This window comes from Pelodiscus sinensis, chromosome 20 (genome assembly GCF_049634645.1).
Source record: "Pelodiscus sinensis isolate JC-2024 chromosome 20, ASM4963464v1, whole genome shotgun sequence".
Classification (NCBI taxonomy): domain Eukaryota; kingdom Metazoa; phylum Chordata; order Testudines; family Trionychidae; genus Pelodiscus; species Pelodiscus sinensis.
The window spans coordinates 247,163-260,793 of record NC_134730.1 but is presented as its reverse complement, the minus strand read 5'-3'; the positions used below and the strand labels follow the sequence as shown (position 1 = coordinate 260,793).

Below are 13,631 nucleotides of genomic sequence, written 5' to 3'. Positions count from 1 at the left end.
AGATGTCTTCAAGTCACCAGGGCCTGATGAAATGCATCCTAGAATACTCAAGAAGCTTATTGAGGATATATCTGAGCCATTAGCCATCATCGTTAAAAAACCACAGAAATTAACGTTGAAAAACCATGGAAAATGGGAGAGATCTCTAAAAAGGGAAATAAGTGCAATCCTAGAAACTATGGACCAGTCAGCTTAATTTTTGCCAGCAGTGAGGGGACCTTTAGCTGCAGCAACCCTGATTGGTTGCTCACCCCCAGGAGGTGCACTAGTGGGGCAAGCAGCCAATCAGCTACAATTTGCTAGAGAGATGGAGGTTCTTGTCTCATGGCAGATGGGCTCCTTGAATGGCCATCCTGTCGCCCTAAAAATGTAACAAGAGCTGCTGCTGCAGGTCTGGTGGGGATTTTTCATGGGGAGGCTAATTGATGATCCTTAGAAGAGTCTGGAACACTTTGGTCATTGGGGAAATCCCATAAAGTGGCAGGCCTGTCTGGAGGAAGCCCTGTGACCATGCTGATTTCCTCCACTACCAACTTTTTCTCTCCTTCTTCAGCTCTGCCATCTGGTCAAACAACAATATTTCCTGTCTCTCATGGCATCCCATTAAAAAATCCTAATATATTATTTCCCATCTTTGACTCCTTCCTTGTTAACCTCCTACTATCATGCTGTCCCCTTTTCCTGATCCCTGCAAAGGACTGTGCTGACTTCTTTAAATAGAAATTTGGCAAATGCTTAGAACTTGTGAGGATTCAGAATAATCACTGTTAAGACCTATAGGCAGATGCTCCAGAGAGAAAAGGGGAGTCTCTGATCCTTTTGGTGAAAAGAGAAGTTGTGCCCTTAGAAAACTTGCTATGCATAGGCTACCAATCCACAGTTCCTAATAACACATAGGAAGTCACCATGACGATATTCCATATTTGGGGTCGGGAAGGAATTTTCCTTCAGGGTAGATTGACAGAGGCCCTGGAGGTTTTTCGCCTTTCTCTGTAGCATGGGGTACAGATCACAGCTAGAGGATTCTCTGCATCTTGGGGTTTTCAAAGTATTTGAAGGCTTCAATATCTGAGATATACCGTATTTTCTGGCGTATAGGGCGACTGGGCGTATAAGACGACCCCCTAATTTTTTAATTAAAAGATAGGGTTTCGTCTTATACCCCAGCGCCCCTCCACCTCCTTTGCTCCCGGTGTCCCTGGTCTGCTAGAGACGGTCCCCAGCAGACCAGAGGCACCGGGAGCAAAGCCGCAGCAGCTTTGCAAAGCCGCGGAGGGGCTCGGGCGGGGCAGCCCAGGTGCGCCTGGGCTGCCCCCCCCCCACTCGGCCGGCTTCTCCCGAGGCTTTGTGACAGAAATATGCAAATGAGGCTAAGCTGGAATACCACCAAGCCTCATTTGCATACCTAATGAGCTGCCATTTTGCAGAAGAGGCTCTTGCGCCAGAAGGAGCTGTCTACACCACCCCTTCTTGCACAAGAAAAACCCTCTTGCACAATGCCGCTAGCGGATTCTTTTCAGGAATAACGGCATTGCACAAGAGGGTTTTCTTGCCAAGAAGGGGCAGTGTAGTGGCTCCGTCCTGCCCCCAGCCTCACAGCGGGGCAGGAGAGCAGTCAGCTCTGGGGACCCTGCACGTGACCACGGAGGTGAACCGGGGACGTGGCTACACTCGCACCCCGCTAGCCCACCAGGGTCTCCGGGCTGCTCCCACCCAGCAGGCTGCAGCCGTGACCCCGAGCCACTAGGGGGCGAGCCAGCTCCGCACGGAGCCCTCGGCCCGCCAGGAGGGTCTGAGCCCCGCAGTGCGCCCAGCGCGGTCACAAGGGGAGCGCGTCCCAGGACTCGGCCAGCCGCAGGCCCCGCCCCTTGCGCTCCCGAGCCCCGCGGCGACTTCCGCTTCCGAGGCGGGCCCGCCCAGGGGAGGAGCCTCCTGGGGCGGGGCGGGGCGCGGGCGGCCTGTACCATGGCGGGGAGCGGCCCCGGCTCGGGCCGCCTCTGGAGACTCTGCAACCTCCTCATGGCCGCCTTCTTCGCGCTGGCGGCTGCCGTGCAGGTCGGGCCGCGCCTGAGGGGCGGGGCCAGTCGGGCAGGGGAGAAAGGGGCGGGGTCAGGCTGGGGGCGGGATGAATGGGGCGGGGTCAGGCTGGCAGGGTTTGGGGTCAGTCTGGCGAGGAAGGGGCTGGGGAGGGGCGGGGTCAGGCTGGGGGCGGGATGAATGGGGAGGGGTCAGGCTGGCAGGGGGCGGGGTCAGTCTGGCGAGGGAGGGGCTGGGGAGGGGCGGGGTCAGGCTGGGGGCGGGATGAATGGGGCGGGGTCAGGCTGGCAGGGGGCGGGGTCAGGCTGGCGAGGAAGGGGCTGGGGAGGGGCGGGGTCAGGCTGGGGGCGGGATGAATGGGGGAGGGGTCAGGCAGGCAGGGGGCGGGGTCAGTCTGGCGAGGAAGGGGCTGGGGAGGGGCGGGATGAGGCTGGGGGCGGGATGAATGGGGCGGGGTCAGGCTGGCAGGGGGAAAGGGGCTGGGGAGGGGCGGGGTCAGGCTGGGGGCGGGATGAATGGGGGCGGGGTCAGGCAGGCAGGGGGAGGGATGAATCTGGGCGGGGCCAGTCGGGCAGTGGGGCGGGGGAGAAGGCCCTAGGGAGGGTGAATGGGGCAATGTCATTCAGGCTGGGAGACAAATAAAGGGGTGTGGGGTCAGTGGTGCTGGAACAGGGGAGAATGGAGTGGGGACAGTCAGGCTGTGGGTGAATGGGGGAGAGGCTGGGGGAGGAGGCTGAAAGTTGCATTTTCATGAAAAGATCACACTCCAGTACTTGTATTGGGTGAATTTAAATAGTGTTTCTTTTTTTTTCTTATTTACAGTGCAGAAATTTAAAAAATAAAGAGAAAGTTATCACTGTACACTTTGTATTCTGTTTTAATTTATACATTTCAAAATGTAGAGATCATCCAAAATATTTTGTAATGTGAGGCCTGATGTCTCCCAGTCATAGCATTTGATGTGGAAATGCGAATATCAAAGGCAGGGGAAATTGCATTTGTAGTGTGTTAACCAGTTAATATCCTTATTCAAAACCAAATTCAGCTGTTTCCCTTTGTAATCAGTTTTTGAAATTCCTTTGCAGAATGATGGTGACTTTTAAATTCATTGTTGAAAGTCCAGGGAGGTTAAAATGTTCCCCTACAGGTTTATGTGTGTTAACATTCCTGACGTCTGATTTGTGTCCATTTATCCTTTGTCACAGAAACTGTCCTGTTTGGCTAATTTACACGGCAGAGGGGCAACCTCATTCACCAGGTCAACCTGGGAACAGAGGCCAAGTGTCTTTATTCACAAGCTAGTACTGAACCCAAAGTACAGTCTTATTTGACTGAGTCCAAAGGCTAGCTGGCTTGGATTGGCAGTTTTGTCCTAATGTAAACATTGAAAGCTGTCCCCCCTTCTTGTACTTTGGTGTTATCCAGAAGACACTGTTGTAAACAATTTTGTTTAACTTAGTGCCTGGGAAAATGTGCTTCCTGCACAACAAAATTTTGATCTCTGGTTCTCTACATATGCATCCAGATGACAACAGCAGCAGGGTACCTATGTACACATGCTGGCTTTAACCAGCTCTCCCTTTCCAAAATAAGAGAAATCTGAGCCATCAGAATCCTTTTAAATAGAATACTTTTCATTCTTGCCCCAGCTGAGAGGACAAATGTAGATTTGAGATTCTTGATGCTAGATGAATGCCCCAAAGATCTTGTCTGAGTGCTCATTCTGACCTCTTTGTCATTGCAGATAAATGATCCTGATGCAGGACTGTGGACAGTGAGTATGACTTCAGCCTTTCCTAGCTGATGAAGAATCTGGAGTATTTTATGGGAGAGACTCTTAAATTCACTCCTTTGCTGCGCGTCTGCCCCCTTTTCTGTCACAGCCCTCTTGTGAAAGGTTTGCAGTGGCGTTTCTAGCTTCAGCCTGACCTGTGGCGCACAAGATCACAATATGAGTATGACTTCAAACTATCTGAATTGGTTCTGTAATTCTGCCTGGAGCAGGTAAAACTTGAAGCCTGCTTTAGATGAGCTTTACCTCCACATCCTGGATAATAGTCAACTTTTTAAAGTTACATCATTTGGAAACATAATCTTCTCTCTGAAGTGTGGGGGAAGCGGTGGATAGGTTATCAAGTGTGATTACCTGTACTGCAATTCCAGAGACTTTTATTCCATGTTACTGGGCCTCATGTACTACCATCTTTGTCTAGGGCATGGGCAGGCTGAATGTGGCCTGATAAACTACCAGATGCACCTCATTGCCATTGTCCCATGGCCCAGCAGCAGTCTCAGACAGGCTCCATGCCTTCCACATCCCACACGCTGCTCAAAGTAGCCTGTTGTTGGGGCCATGTGCTCTGCACACCATGAGTCCCTGGGAGAGCTTCACATGCTGCTCCCAGCACAATCTACTGCTTCCAGCTACACATGCTGCTCCCAGCACAATCTCGCCGTTCCCATTGGCCAGTTTCTGGGTAACAGGAGCTATCTAGGCCTGCAAGCAGCATGCTATGTCTGCTCCTCCTCTCCCGCACAGGGACTCTCAGTGCACAGAGCATGTGGCCCCTGCAGATGTCCACTATGAACAACACAGGGACGTGGAGGGTAGGGAGCCTGCCTGGAGATCATAGAACACTAGAACTGGAAGAGACCTCGAGAGGTCATTGAGTCCAGTCCCCCACCCTCACGGCAGAACCCAGCACTGTCTAATCCATCCCTGATAGAGGTCTATCTAACCTGCTCTTAAATATCTCCAGAGATGGAGATTCCACAACCTCCCTATACAATTTATTCTATTGTTTAACCACCCTGACAGTTAGAAAGCTTTTCCTAATGTCCGATCTAAACCTCCCTTGCTTCTTGTCCTATCCTCAGAGGCCAGGAAGAACAATTTTTGTCTCTCCTCCTTATAACAATCTTTTAGGTACTTGAAGACTGCTATCATGTCCCCTCTCAGTCTTCTCTTTTCTAAACTAAAGCCCAATTCTTTCAGTCTTCCCTCATAGGTCATGTTCTCTAGACCATTAATCATTCTTGTTGCTCTTCTGTGGACCTTCTCCAGTCTCACCACACCTTTCTTGAAATGTGGTGTCCAGAACTGGACACAGTACTCCAACTGAGGCCTAATCAGCGCAGAGTAGAGCAGAAGAATAACTTATTGTGTCTTGTTCACAACACTCCTGTTAATGCATCCCAGAATCATGTTTGCCTTTTTTTGCAACAGTGTCACACTGTTGACTCATATTTAGCTTGTGGTCCACTATGACCCCTCGATCCCTTCCTGCAGTACTCCTTCCTAGACAGTCGTTTCCCATTCTATATGTGTGAATCTGATAGTTCCTTCCTAAGTGGAATACTTGGCATTTGTCCTTATTATACTTCCTGTTTACCTCAGACTATTTCTCCAGTTTGTCGAGATCATTTTGAATTATGACCCTATCCTCTAAAGCAGTTGCAACCCCTCCCAACTTGGTATCATCTGCAAACTTAATAAGCATACTCTATCATCATCATCATCATCATCTTTCATGCCCACTGGCGTATAGGGCAGCAACAGAAGGAAATCTTTGTTGCTATTTTCATAACAAAAGCTTTTTCTAGATCAGGGTTGCTAGCCCTGAGCCAAACCCCTAACCCTGGAGGACAAGCGTACTCTATGCCAATATCTAAATCATTGATGAAAATATTGAATGGTACTAGCCCCACAACAGACCCCTACAGAACCCCACTTGTTATGCCCTTCCAGCAGGATTATGAACTGTTAATAACTGCCCTCTGAGAATGGTTATCCAGCCAGTTATGCACGCACTTTATAGTAGCCCCATCTAAGTTGTATTTGCCTAGTTTATTGACAAGAACGTCATGTGAGACTGTATCAAATGCCTTTACTAAAGTCTAGGTATACCACATCCACCACTTTTCCCTTATCCACAAGACTCCTACCAAAGAAATCTATCAGATTGGTTAGACATGATTTGAGACTCTCAGCACTTTGGTCTTCTATGTCCATCTCCACCTCAATCCAAAAGTGTACATTTTTAACATATACGGCAACACCTCCTCCCAGTTTACCCTGCCTATCCTTTCTGAGTAAGCTGTACCCTGAGTAAGCTGTTGCAATTGTGTGTATTATCCCACCAAGCGTCTGATAACAACTATGTCATAGTTGTGTTTATTTATTAGGACTTCAAGTTGTTCCTGCTTATTACCCATACTTCTTGCATTTGTATATAGGCATCTAAGCTACTGATTTGATTTTGCCTCCCAGTTCTGCCAGTCCCTCCTTTTTCTCTGCTGTTATAGCCCATGATCCCTCCCATTTCTGACTCAACTCCCAGGTCTCCATATTTTTCACTTAACAGATCCTACTGGGCTGCTGATTGGGAGTCATCTAGATAAGCACCTCCTGGCCAGAGCCTGCATCTGGCACCCCAGGTCCTTCTTCTCTTGCACCTCTGCCTCAAGTTGTAACCCAGTCCTTCAGCACTCATCCCCCTTCTCAGACTCTGCACCCCAGTCCCCTCCCCTAGGTCACAACTTAAACCCCTGCATCTCCACCTCAGGCCACAACCCCCACCCTGTAGACCCTCCAACAGCCCTCTTCCAGGTCAGAATCCTCTCCTGCACCTGTACCCCCTTCTGTATCCAGTCCCCTCCTTCATCCAAACTCCTTCCCAAACCCCACACCATCTCCTGCACCTCAGTTCCTTACCCCAAGCTCCCTTCTGCACCCAACCTCCATCCCAGACCTGCACTTCCTCCATTAATATCATGGAAGAGTGTGGCCCTGGACCACTTATCAACTTCTTGAAGTGCCCCTCCATCAAAAATGATTTCGTACCGCTGGTCTAGGACAAGCACCAACTCTCTCTTCTACTCCTTCTCTTGGGCTCACACCTCCTGATCAGAGAAGTTCTAGGCTCTGCATCAATTCTCTCTATTGTAATTGTTCCAGATCACCTGCTCTTCTGCATTGTGTAAATGATCTGGATGGGATGTGGCTGCTTCTCTGTGCTCTGCCTTCTCATTCTACAGGCTGGATTTGCTATATCTCTCTAACAGATGGTCTACGTTGTACCTGCTGTCCTTACGCTGCTTGTTGGCCTTACCCCGTCAATTACAGGTATGATACTGACATTCTAAACTGTCAGAGCTTCACTACAAAGAAATTAGTTTTCATTTTTTGTCATGGTAGGATGCAAATCCAGGGCTATGTGGAAATGTGTTCAGCTGTCCAGCACTGCAGGTAGTGAGGGATCCATTCCAAGCAGTAATAACTGCTTTTCTGCTGTAGGCGGATGTCCTGGAAATGAATTTTAGTCCATTGTCTCTAAATTAATTCTCCACCCAGAAACATCCTTGTTACTGCACCCAAACTGCCACAGTCTGGGTCTCATACAGAATGATCATTTATTGGGCTGACCAGGAGACTGCCAGTTGGAAACTTCCATGGTCTAAGGCGCTGCCATTCGTATTGGCAAGTCACTGAACTTCTTTCTGTTTCCTTGTCTGTAAAATTGTGATGATTCTTACCTGTCTCCAAGAAGGGCTATGTGTGAATGTTTGTACAATGTTCTGAAGAGATAAAAGCATTAACTACCCACTGTGATTTACCAAACAAGTGCACATATAGCAGGGTAGTATTCTTATAATATGGCTTGGTAAGGAGTTCTAGAATTGTATAGTCAACGCGGAATATTATTTTCTGGCAGAGACTGATGAGGCTGTATCTACAAGGACCCTCTCAGGCCAAATTTGGCCCAGAAAATAAAAGTAAGATTTATACAACTGAAGCTCAATATAAGTGTTTCCTGTTTTTTTTTATCTCATTGGAAAGAATTTTGAAAAATTATTTTCTGTATGCTAAATAACCATGTACGTTGAATGAATTTTATTGCGGATTAAGGAAAATACAGACAAACAACCAAGTAAAGTCTCCATGAAAGAGCACAATGTCTCTTCTATAACATGTTGCATCTGCCTCCCAAAATGATGCCTGTATTAAATACAAGTGTAACAGTCCCACCTTGTAAAGAAACCTGGCTCTGTAGCATTTGCAACCTCAACATCGGAGCATTTTGCTAGTGCATGAGAGCCTGCAAGAGAAACTGAAAGTCTATTTTCAATGCCCAAATTGAGATAAATGCTGAAAGTAAAGAAATAAGAATGTTGGAAAGGAAAATACCTTTTCCACATTCCTTTGGTTTAGAAAGCCTAACGTTTATTTTCAGCATACTTGCATATTTTAAGGACATTTGTTTTTCCTAATTATGTTTGTCTTGATTGTGCCAAATGAATAAGAAGCATTTCATGTCAGGACTGTGAAAGGCCATGAGCTGCCAGCAGTTCAACAGAGCCATCAGACTTCTATGTAAATCTTTTGCAAAGTTAAAAACACATACAACATAGGTCTCTTGTATACTGGAAGCCTGCAATGGTCAGCTCTTGCCTGGAGCTCTCCATCCATTGGAAGGTTCTGCCCCCGAAGAGACTTTGTTTGTTAAGCCTTCCGGTTTTCTACTTCCTGACTTGTCATTATGGAGGTCAGTCAGAGCATCATTTGTCATTCACTCACCTCTGCCTCCCTTAGCTCTCCAGCATGGACCAGTAAGCCACAGAAGCCTGTGTATGGGCCCTTTCTAACCTATCCTGGAATATTTTGCCATGCTTGTGGCAAGGTCTCCCCTTGCCCTAGAATTCTGAGGAGCACCCAGATCTCTCTGCCAAGATCCTGAGCGTGGGCAGCGGGTGCGTGGCAGTCATGTTTCTTGCTATGTAGTCTTTCATTTGTAATGCTCCATGTCCTTTTCTGAAGTCACTGAACAGTGGAGCTTGCTTTTGTTTCCTAGGGAGGATCTGTGATAGTCTCCATAGCAGTGGAGCCACCAAGGAGTTAGATTCCTGGGAAAGAGAATCTGAAATCAACCCAGAGCTTGTGTTTGTCAATAGTATTTCTAGACCAGCTTTCCTTCATCATTTCAGACATTTGGATACTTAAAAGAGAAAGTCCTGCTTAGTGTTGCAGCAAACACTCCTGCATCTCTCCTTCCTAGTGCATGTGTATTAGTGGAAGAGTACATTTTCACGCAGCCTCTTTTACAGGCTGGAAGACTTAGCATGTGCTCCATGGAGCATGTTCTTACACATTTAGTAGCTCCGGTCTGTTCTTCCCCAGATAACGTCATCTGGAGGAGCCTGTCGGATCTGCATTCAGCTGCTTGTTTACTTGGGACCATTGCACTGGGGTACTCTTTGTTCACTTATGCAAAAAGTAACATCTTGCATGAAGAGGAAGGAAGGTGAGTAATTAATCTGTTCTGTGCTAACCCTCAAAGCCTACGCATGAAGCAGAAAGTCCTCTGGCAGCTCAGCTGTCGTGGAGGAAGTCAGGCTAATAAGCAACTCGCCCAAGGCATTGCTAGTCCAGCAATATGTTGGACAAACAGTTGACAAAGGAGCCAGTGAGCACAAGTGGTAAATTGGCAGAATCCCCTATTTTCTTTGCTTGGGTCAGTCACAGATGGGGTTAGGGTCAGTTCTAGGACTCAAAACTCCCCAAATGGGCACTGCATCCTTTGGAAGTCCCCTGTGTTCTGACTCCAGAGGTAGGAATTGGGTAAGTTTCCACTATTGCATTCAAGGCAGATTGATGTAAATAAAGTGATTTAAATAATCCATTTTAATACACTTTTCCATTTGCATTTCAGTTATTTTCTGAAGAAAGGTGTACTCTCATTGGTCAATATAAACATTACAACATGTTGATTTACAACTAAGTAGAACTTTTACACAAGATTTGGTACAACTAAGTAGAACTTTTACACAAGATTTGGTACATCTTTTTGCCATCTCAGTGTACACTATGATTAATATACATCTATGTAAATAATTATAGCTTAATATTTTTCAAATTCTTAATAACCATACCTTTTAGTATGTCAGCAGATGGCAAATTATATATTTCTTATTTATTTAACTTTTTGTTTATGATTTGCCTAACTTCATTAGGATGGTAACTGGAATTTAATTACACACACACGGCAGCATGTAACATTTAAAGATATTAAAACAAACTTTAATATTTTGGAAACTTCCCTTAGCAAAACGTTTCACATTTACAACTAAATTATTTATTCAACAAACAAATTGACCGGTCAGTGAATTAAACAGATTATTTCAGGAAAGTTTTCAAATATGCCTATGTAAAAGTGACAGGATTTTAAATTCCTAATTTCTCTGAAGTGTTTTGAAAATTAGACAGTCTCCTAACTTTCTAGGCTGAATTTCTTGGGCCGTATTTATAAAGCTTGATCTCAAAAGTTAAAGTTGTGGTAAAACATTTTTCTCTATGTAGAAAAGCAGCCATAGACTCATAGATTCAGTGTGTAGATATTGTTTGTTTATATGTTCGAATGAGAATGTTTAGGCTTTAACATATTTTTGTATTCAATTTAGATTTCAATCTAAACTGGTTTATTTTTAATAAGAAAAACTTATAATTTAAATAAAATAGAAAACTTTTTTCCAAAAAAAATCATCAATTGTTATTAGGGATATGAAAGTGTAAACGTGTACACGGTTACATGTAGCCTCCCTCTGTCCCTCCCCACCTCTCAGTACTGCTGCCTCTGTATCAGAGGTAGCAGTGTGGGGGGCAGGCAGGAGCTGGTATGGGTAGAGAACCAGTTTTTAAGCCAACTCCCCACACATACTAGCTCCTGTGGAACCACTCTGATTCAGCTCCCTCCCCTCTGACACAAAGTACAGAGGCAGCAGTGCGGGGCTGGGGGAGATAGGTGGGAGCTGGTACACATGAGGCGCCATTTTTAAGATGGCCCCCCACATGCACTGGCTCCCAGAGAGCCACCTCCTCTTCCTTGCACGTAAATTTAACCACAGAAAATATCAGCGGTTATACATTTACCTAAATAAATGCATTTTAACATCTCTAATTGTTATCCCCTTACTTTTGTTTGGATGTACCTGTTTGTCTGGGCTGGGATGCTGTCCAGCTCCTGGAAACGCTGCTGCCAAACCTGGGGGAAAAGAGGTTGAAAGTGATGGAGGAAAAGTGCCACTAGGCAAAAATTCAGGGAGTCCTTTGAGTAAGCCAGGTGCTTGCTTGTGTACAAAGTAAAAGTGATGCTATCTTATGCTACTGTTTAAATGCACAGTGGGCACCATCATGTGTATCTTATAGGATTATCTGTATTTCTGTAAAAAATGTAGTCCAATGTTCATGGTGTAAGCTTATTCATATTCAGCTATCCTATCGTTTTATTTAGTATTAAAAGGTAGGAGTGTAATGGAAAACAAAAGCAGAAATCTTTGTGGATTGTGTAGGCTGGTTGTGTGTGTATGTGGAATTAGGGGTATGAATTCCATTCTGATTTGTCAGTTCAGATCCTAATTTAATAGTAAATCTAATTCCTCTAAGGGGGATGCATGCACACTTACCGTTTCCTTTTGCAGAGAGTTTGTCCTTGTGTAAGCAAATGCTTGTGCAATTGTACATTGATTTTTTTTTCTTATTTTATATAGGGAGTTGTTTGGGCTGGTGATTATTGCTGTATGGATGCGTCTTTGCCGCAATTCAGCAAAGTAAGTCTTTAATCCATTTGTATACTTATGGTTAATGCTAATAAAAGGGTCTAAAAGCTACTGGGCTGGCTGCAGCTAGCTGTTTCCCTATCCGTAGGTGATTCTGGCTTTGTGCTGCCTTGTTGCATATTACTGTCTAAATCCTGCTCAGAAGTGGGCACAGCGCCATGCTCAGAACTTGTTGGGTTTCTGGAAGGACAAGGTCTGATGGTCATTTGCAGTGTAAAGGAAAAGGGAAGAAGGATGAGGTGAGCCCTGTCCACAGGATAACTTCCTGCCCCTGCAGAGTCTGAAGTTGGGGATGTTTCTTCACATCTTCTTTTATCTCATATATATGAATGAAACAGTGTCCCAGTTGATGCAGGCAGTAACTGCAAAAACTTAAGTAGCAAAAGTGTTCCCATTAGAACTCTGTTTACATGTTCTCAGAACTTTCTGAGAAGTGAACTTGAGCTGAAATGTATGGCGGGTTTTTTATTTCCAAGGTGTGTTGTTGGGTTTTTTTCTGTTTAAAAATGATTACATGTTGTCCTGCTGCTGTTGTATGAAGATTTAAAAATGTTCAATATCCTGACCACCAGCTTTTCCACATACGCGATTCAAAAACAGATAAATAATAACAACTCAGTAAGCCTTATGTGACTGTGTGAATGCTTGGATGAGCAGAGATGACTCTCATGAGCAAGACTCTTCAATGCTGGCCCCACTAGCACTGTGAGCTAGGGCTATTCCATTAGGGCTAAAGAGCAAAGATCCAGGGACCTGAAGAGATTCTGTCTTTGGTGAGCAGCATCTTCAATAACAGGCACTGCAAGGAACCATTTTTGTAATAAGCCAAGAGCCAGTATTTAAAGGAAACTGGCAATAGTGATTATCTATCATCTTAATTTGTATAGAAAAGGGTTAAATGTGTGTGTTATTCCATAAGTTTTTCTGGTGAGTTAAAATAAAATCCAGACCCAGCATAAATATGATCTCTAGGTACACCACAAAATCTCAGTGCAGTTCCACAAATCAAGGAAGGCCAGGACCTAGCACAGTAAGGGGGTGCAAAGAGTCTGCTTGCTGTTAAGGAGCACCATCAGATCTCAACTTAAGGACTAAAAAATATCCTTATTTCAAAAAGCACAAAAATACACTTAACTGCCTTTGTTCCTGGTATAGTCACTTCTCCATCAGTAAAGAGGCAGCAATGGAGGTGCAGCCTGAGTTTGCCTCATTTACACCAGGTCACTAAGAATTATACTTTGGTATGTGCCTAATGAAAATAGAACCTGGGGAATGTGCATATGGAAGCTGAAAAGCCCTATTCTCAAACTGCAGATCTGGGAAAATCTGCTGCTTGAATCCCTGGCTGTCTCCCATTTGTCCGTTGGTTGAAATTGCAGCCTTTCTTCCTTCCAGTGCCTGACGCTGCCTGGATTCTTACTGGCTGAATAATGGCCTGCTCTGTTCTCTTGTCCCACTAAAGAGCAGGGTTTGGGGGCAGGCGCAAAAGTTTCAGAGAAGCCACCTGCAGCAGTAGCTGGCAGGGAGATTTTGTGGTATGCTGACTGCAGCTCATTAGCACTGCTTGTTTCCAGGCTCCCCAGTCTGATAATGAGTCTTACCCTGAGCCAAGGCACCGCTGTTGCTAGCTGGGTTTGGTCTGAAATAACACCACCATTGTGTTTTGTTCTTTCTAGAAATCCCATGGGTGGAATGTGTCTGATGGGTGCAGTTACTCTCTCTTTCTTCCCCTTTGTATCCTGGCTGTACATTTATATGAACTCAGAGATGCGATCATCCTGGCCAACTCACTGCAAGACTGTGATTTAACCAGGCAGGACCAAACACACACAATAAATATTCTATTTTCAAGCTATTTGTCTTTGGATTTTGGTTCTTAGTTGACAACTGGTGTTGGATTGGCAGAAACTGCAGCTATGAACCAAGAACATCACCCTGCCCCTATTTCCTGTATTTTCCTGCCCTGCCACCAGCCTGTTTCA

At 45.5% G+C, this 13,631-nt stretch overlaps 1 protein-coding gene across 8 annotated transcripts; it reads left to right on the top strand.

The window, feature by feature from the left end:
* The first annotated feature begins 1,869 nt into the window (after positions 1-1,869).
* On the top strand, positions 1,870-13,504 carry TMEM220 (transmembrane protein 220). Of its 8 annotated transcripts, none has more exons than XM_075903421.1 (7): positions 1,912-2,055; positions 3,782-3,811; positions 7,102-7,162; positions 7,752-7,812; positions 9,215-9,338; positions 11,581-11,640; positions 13,326-13,504. In XM_075903421.1, the coding sequence occupies exons 2-7, from the start codon at positions 3,786-3,788 to the stop codon at positions 13,456-13,458; spliced, it is 465 nt and encodes a 154-aa protein (XP_075759536.1). In that variant the 5' UTR covers positions 1,912-2,055; positions 3,782-3,785; the 3' UTR covers positions 13,459-13,504. The 8 variants fall into 8 exon arrangements, with proteins under 8 accessions (XP_075759538.1, XP_075759533.1, XP_075759536.1 ...); XM_075903420.1 differs by having other exon boundaries at positions 9,194-9,338; XM_075903419.1 differs by having other exon boundaries at positions 7,075-7,162.
* Positions 13,505-13,631: the final 127 nt, after the last annotated feature.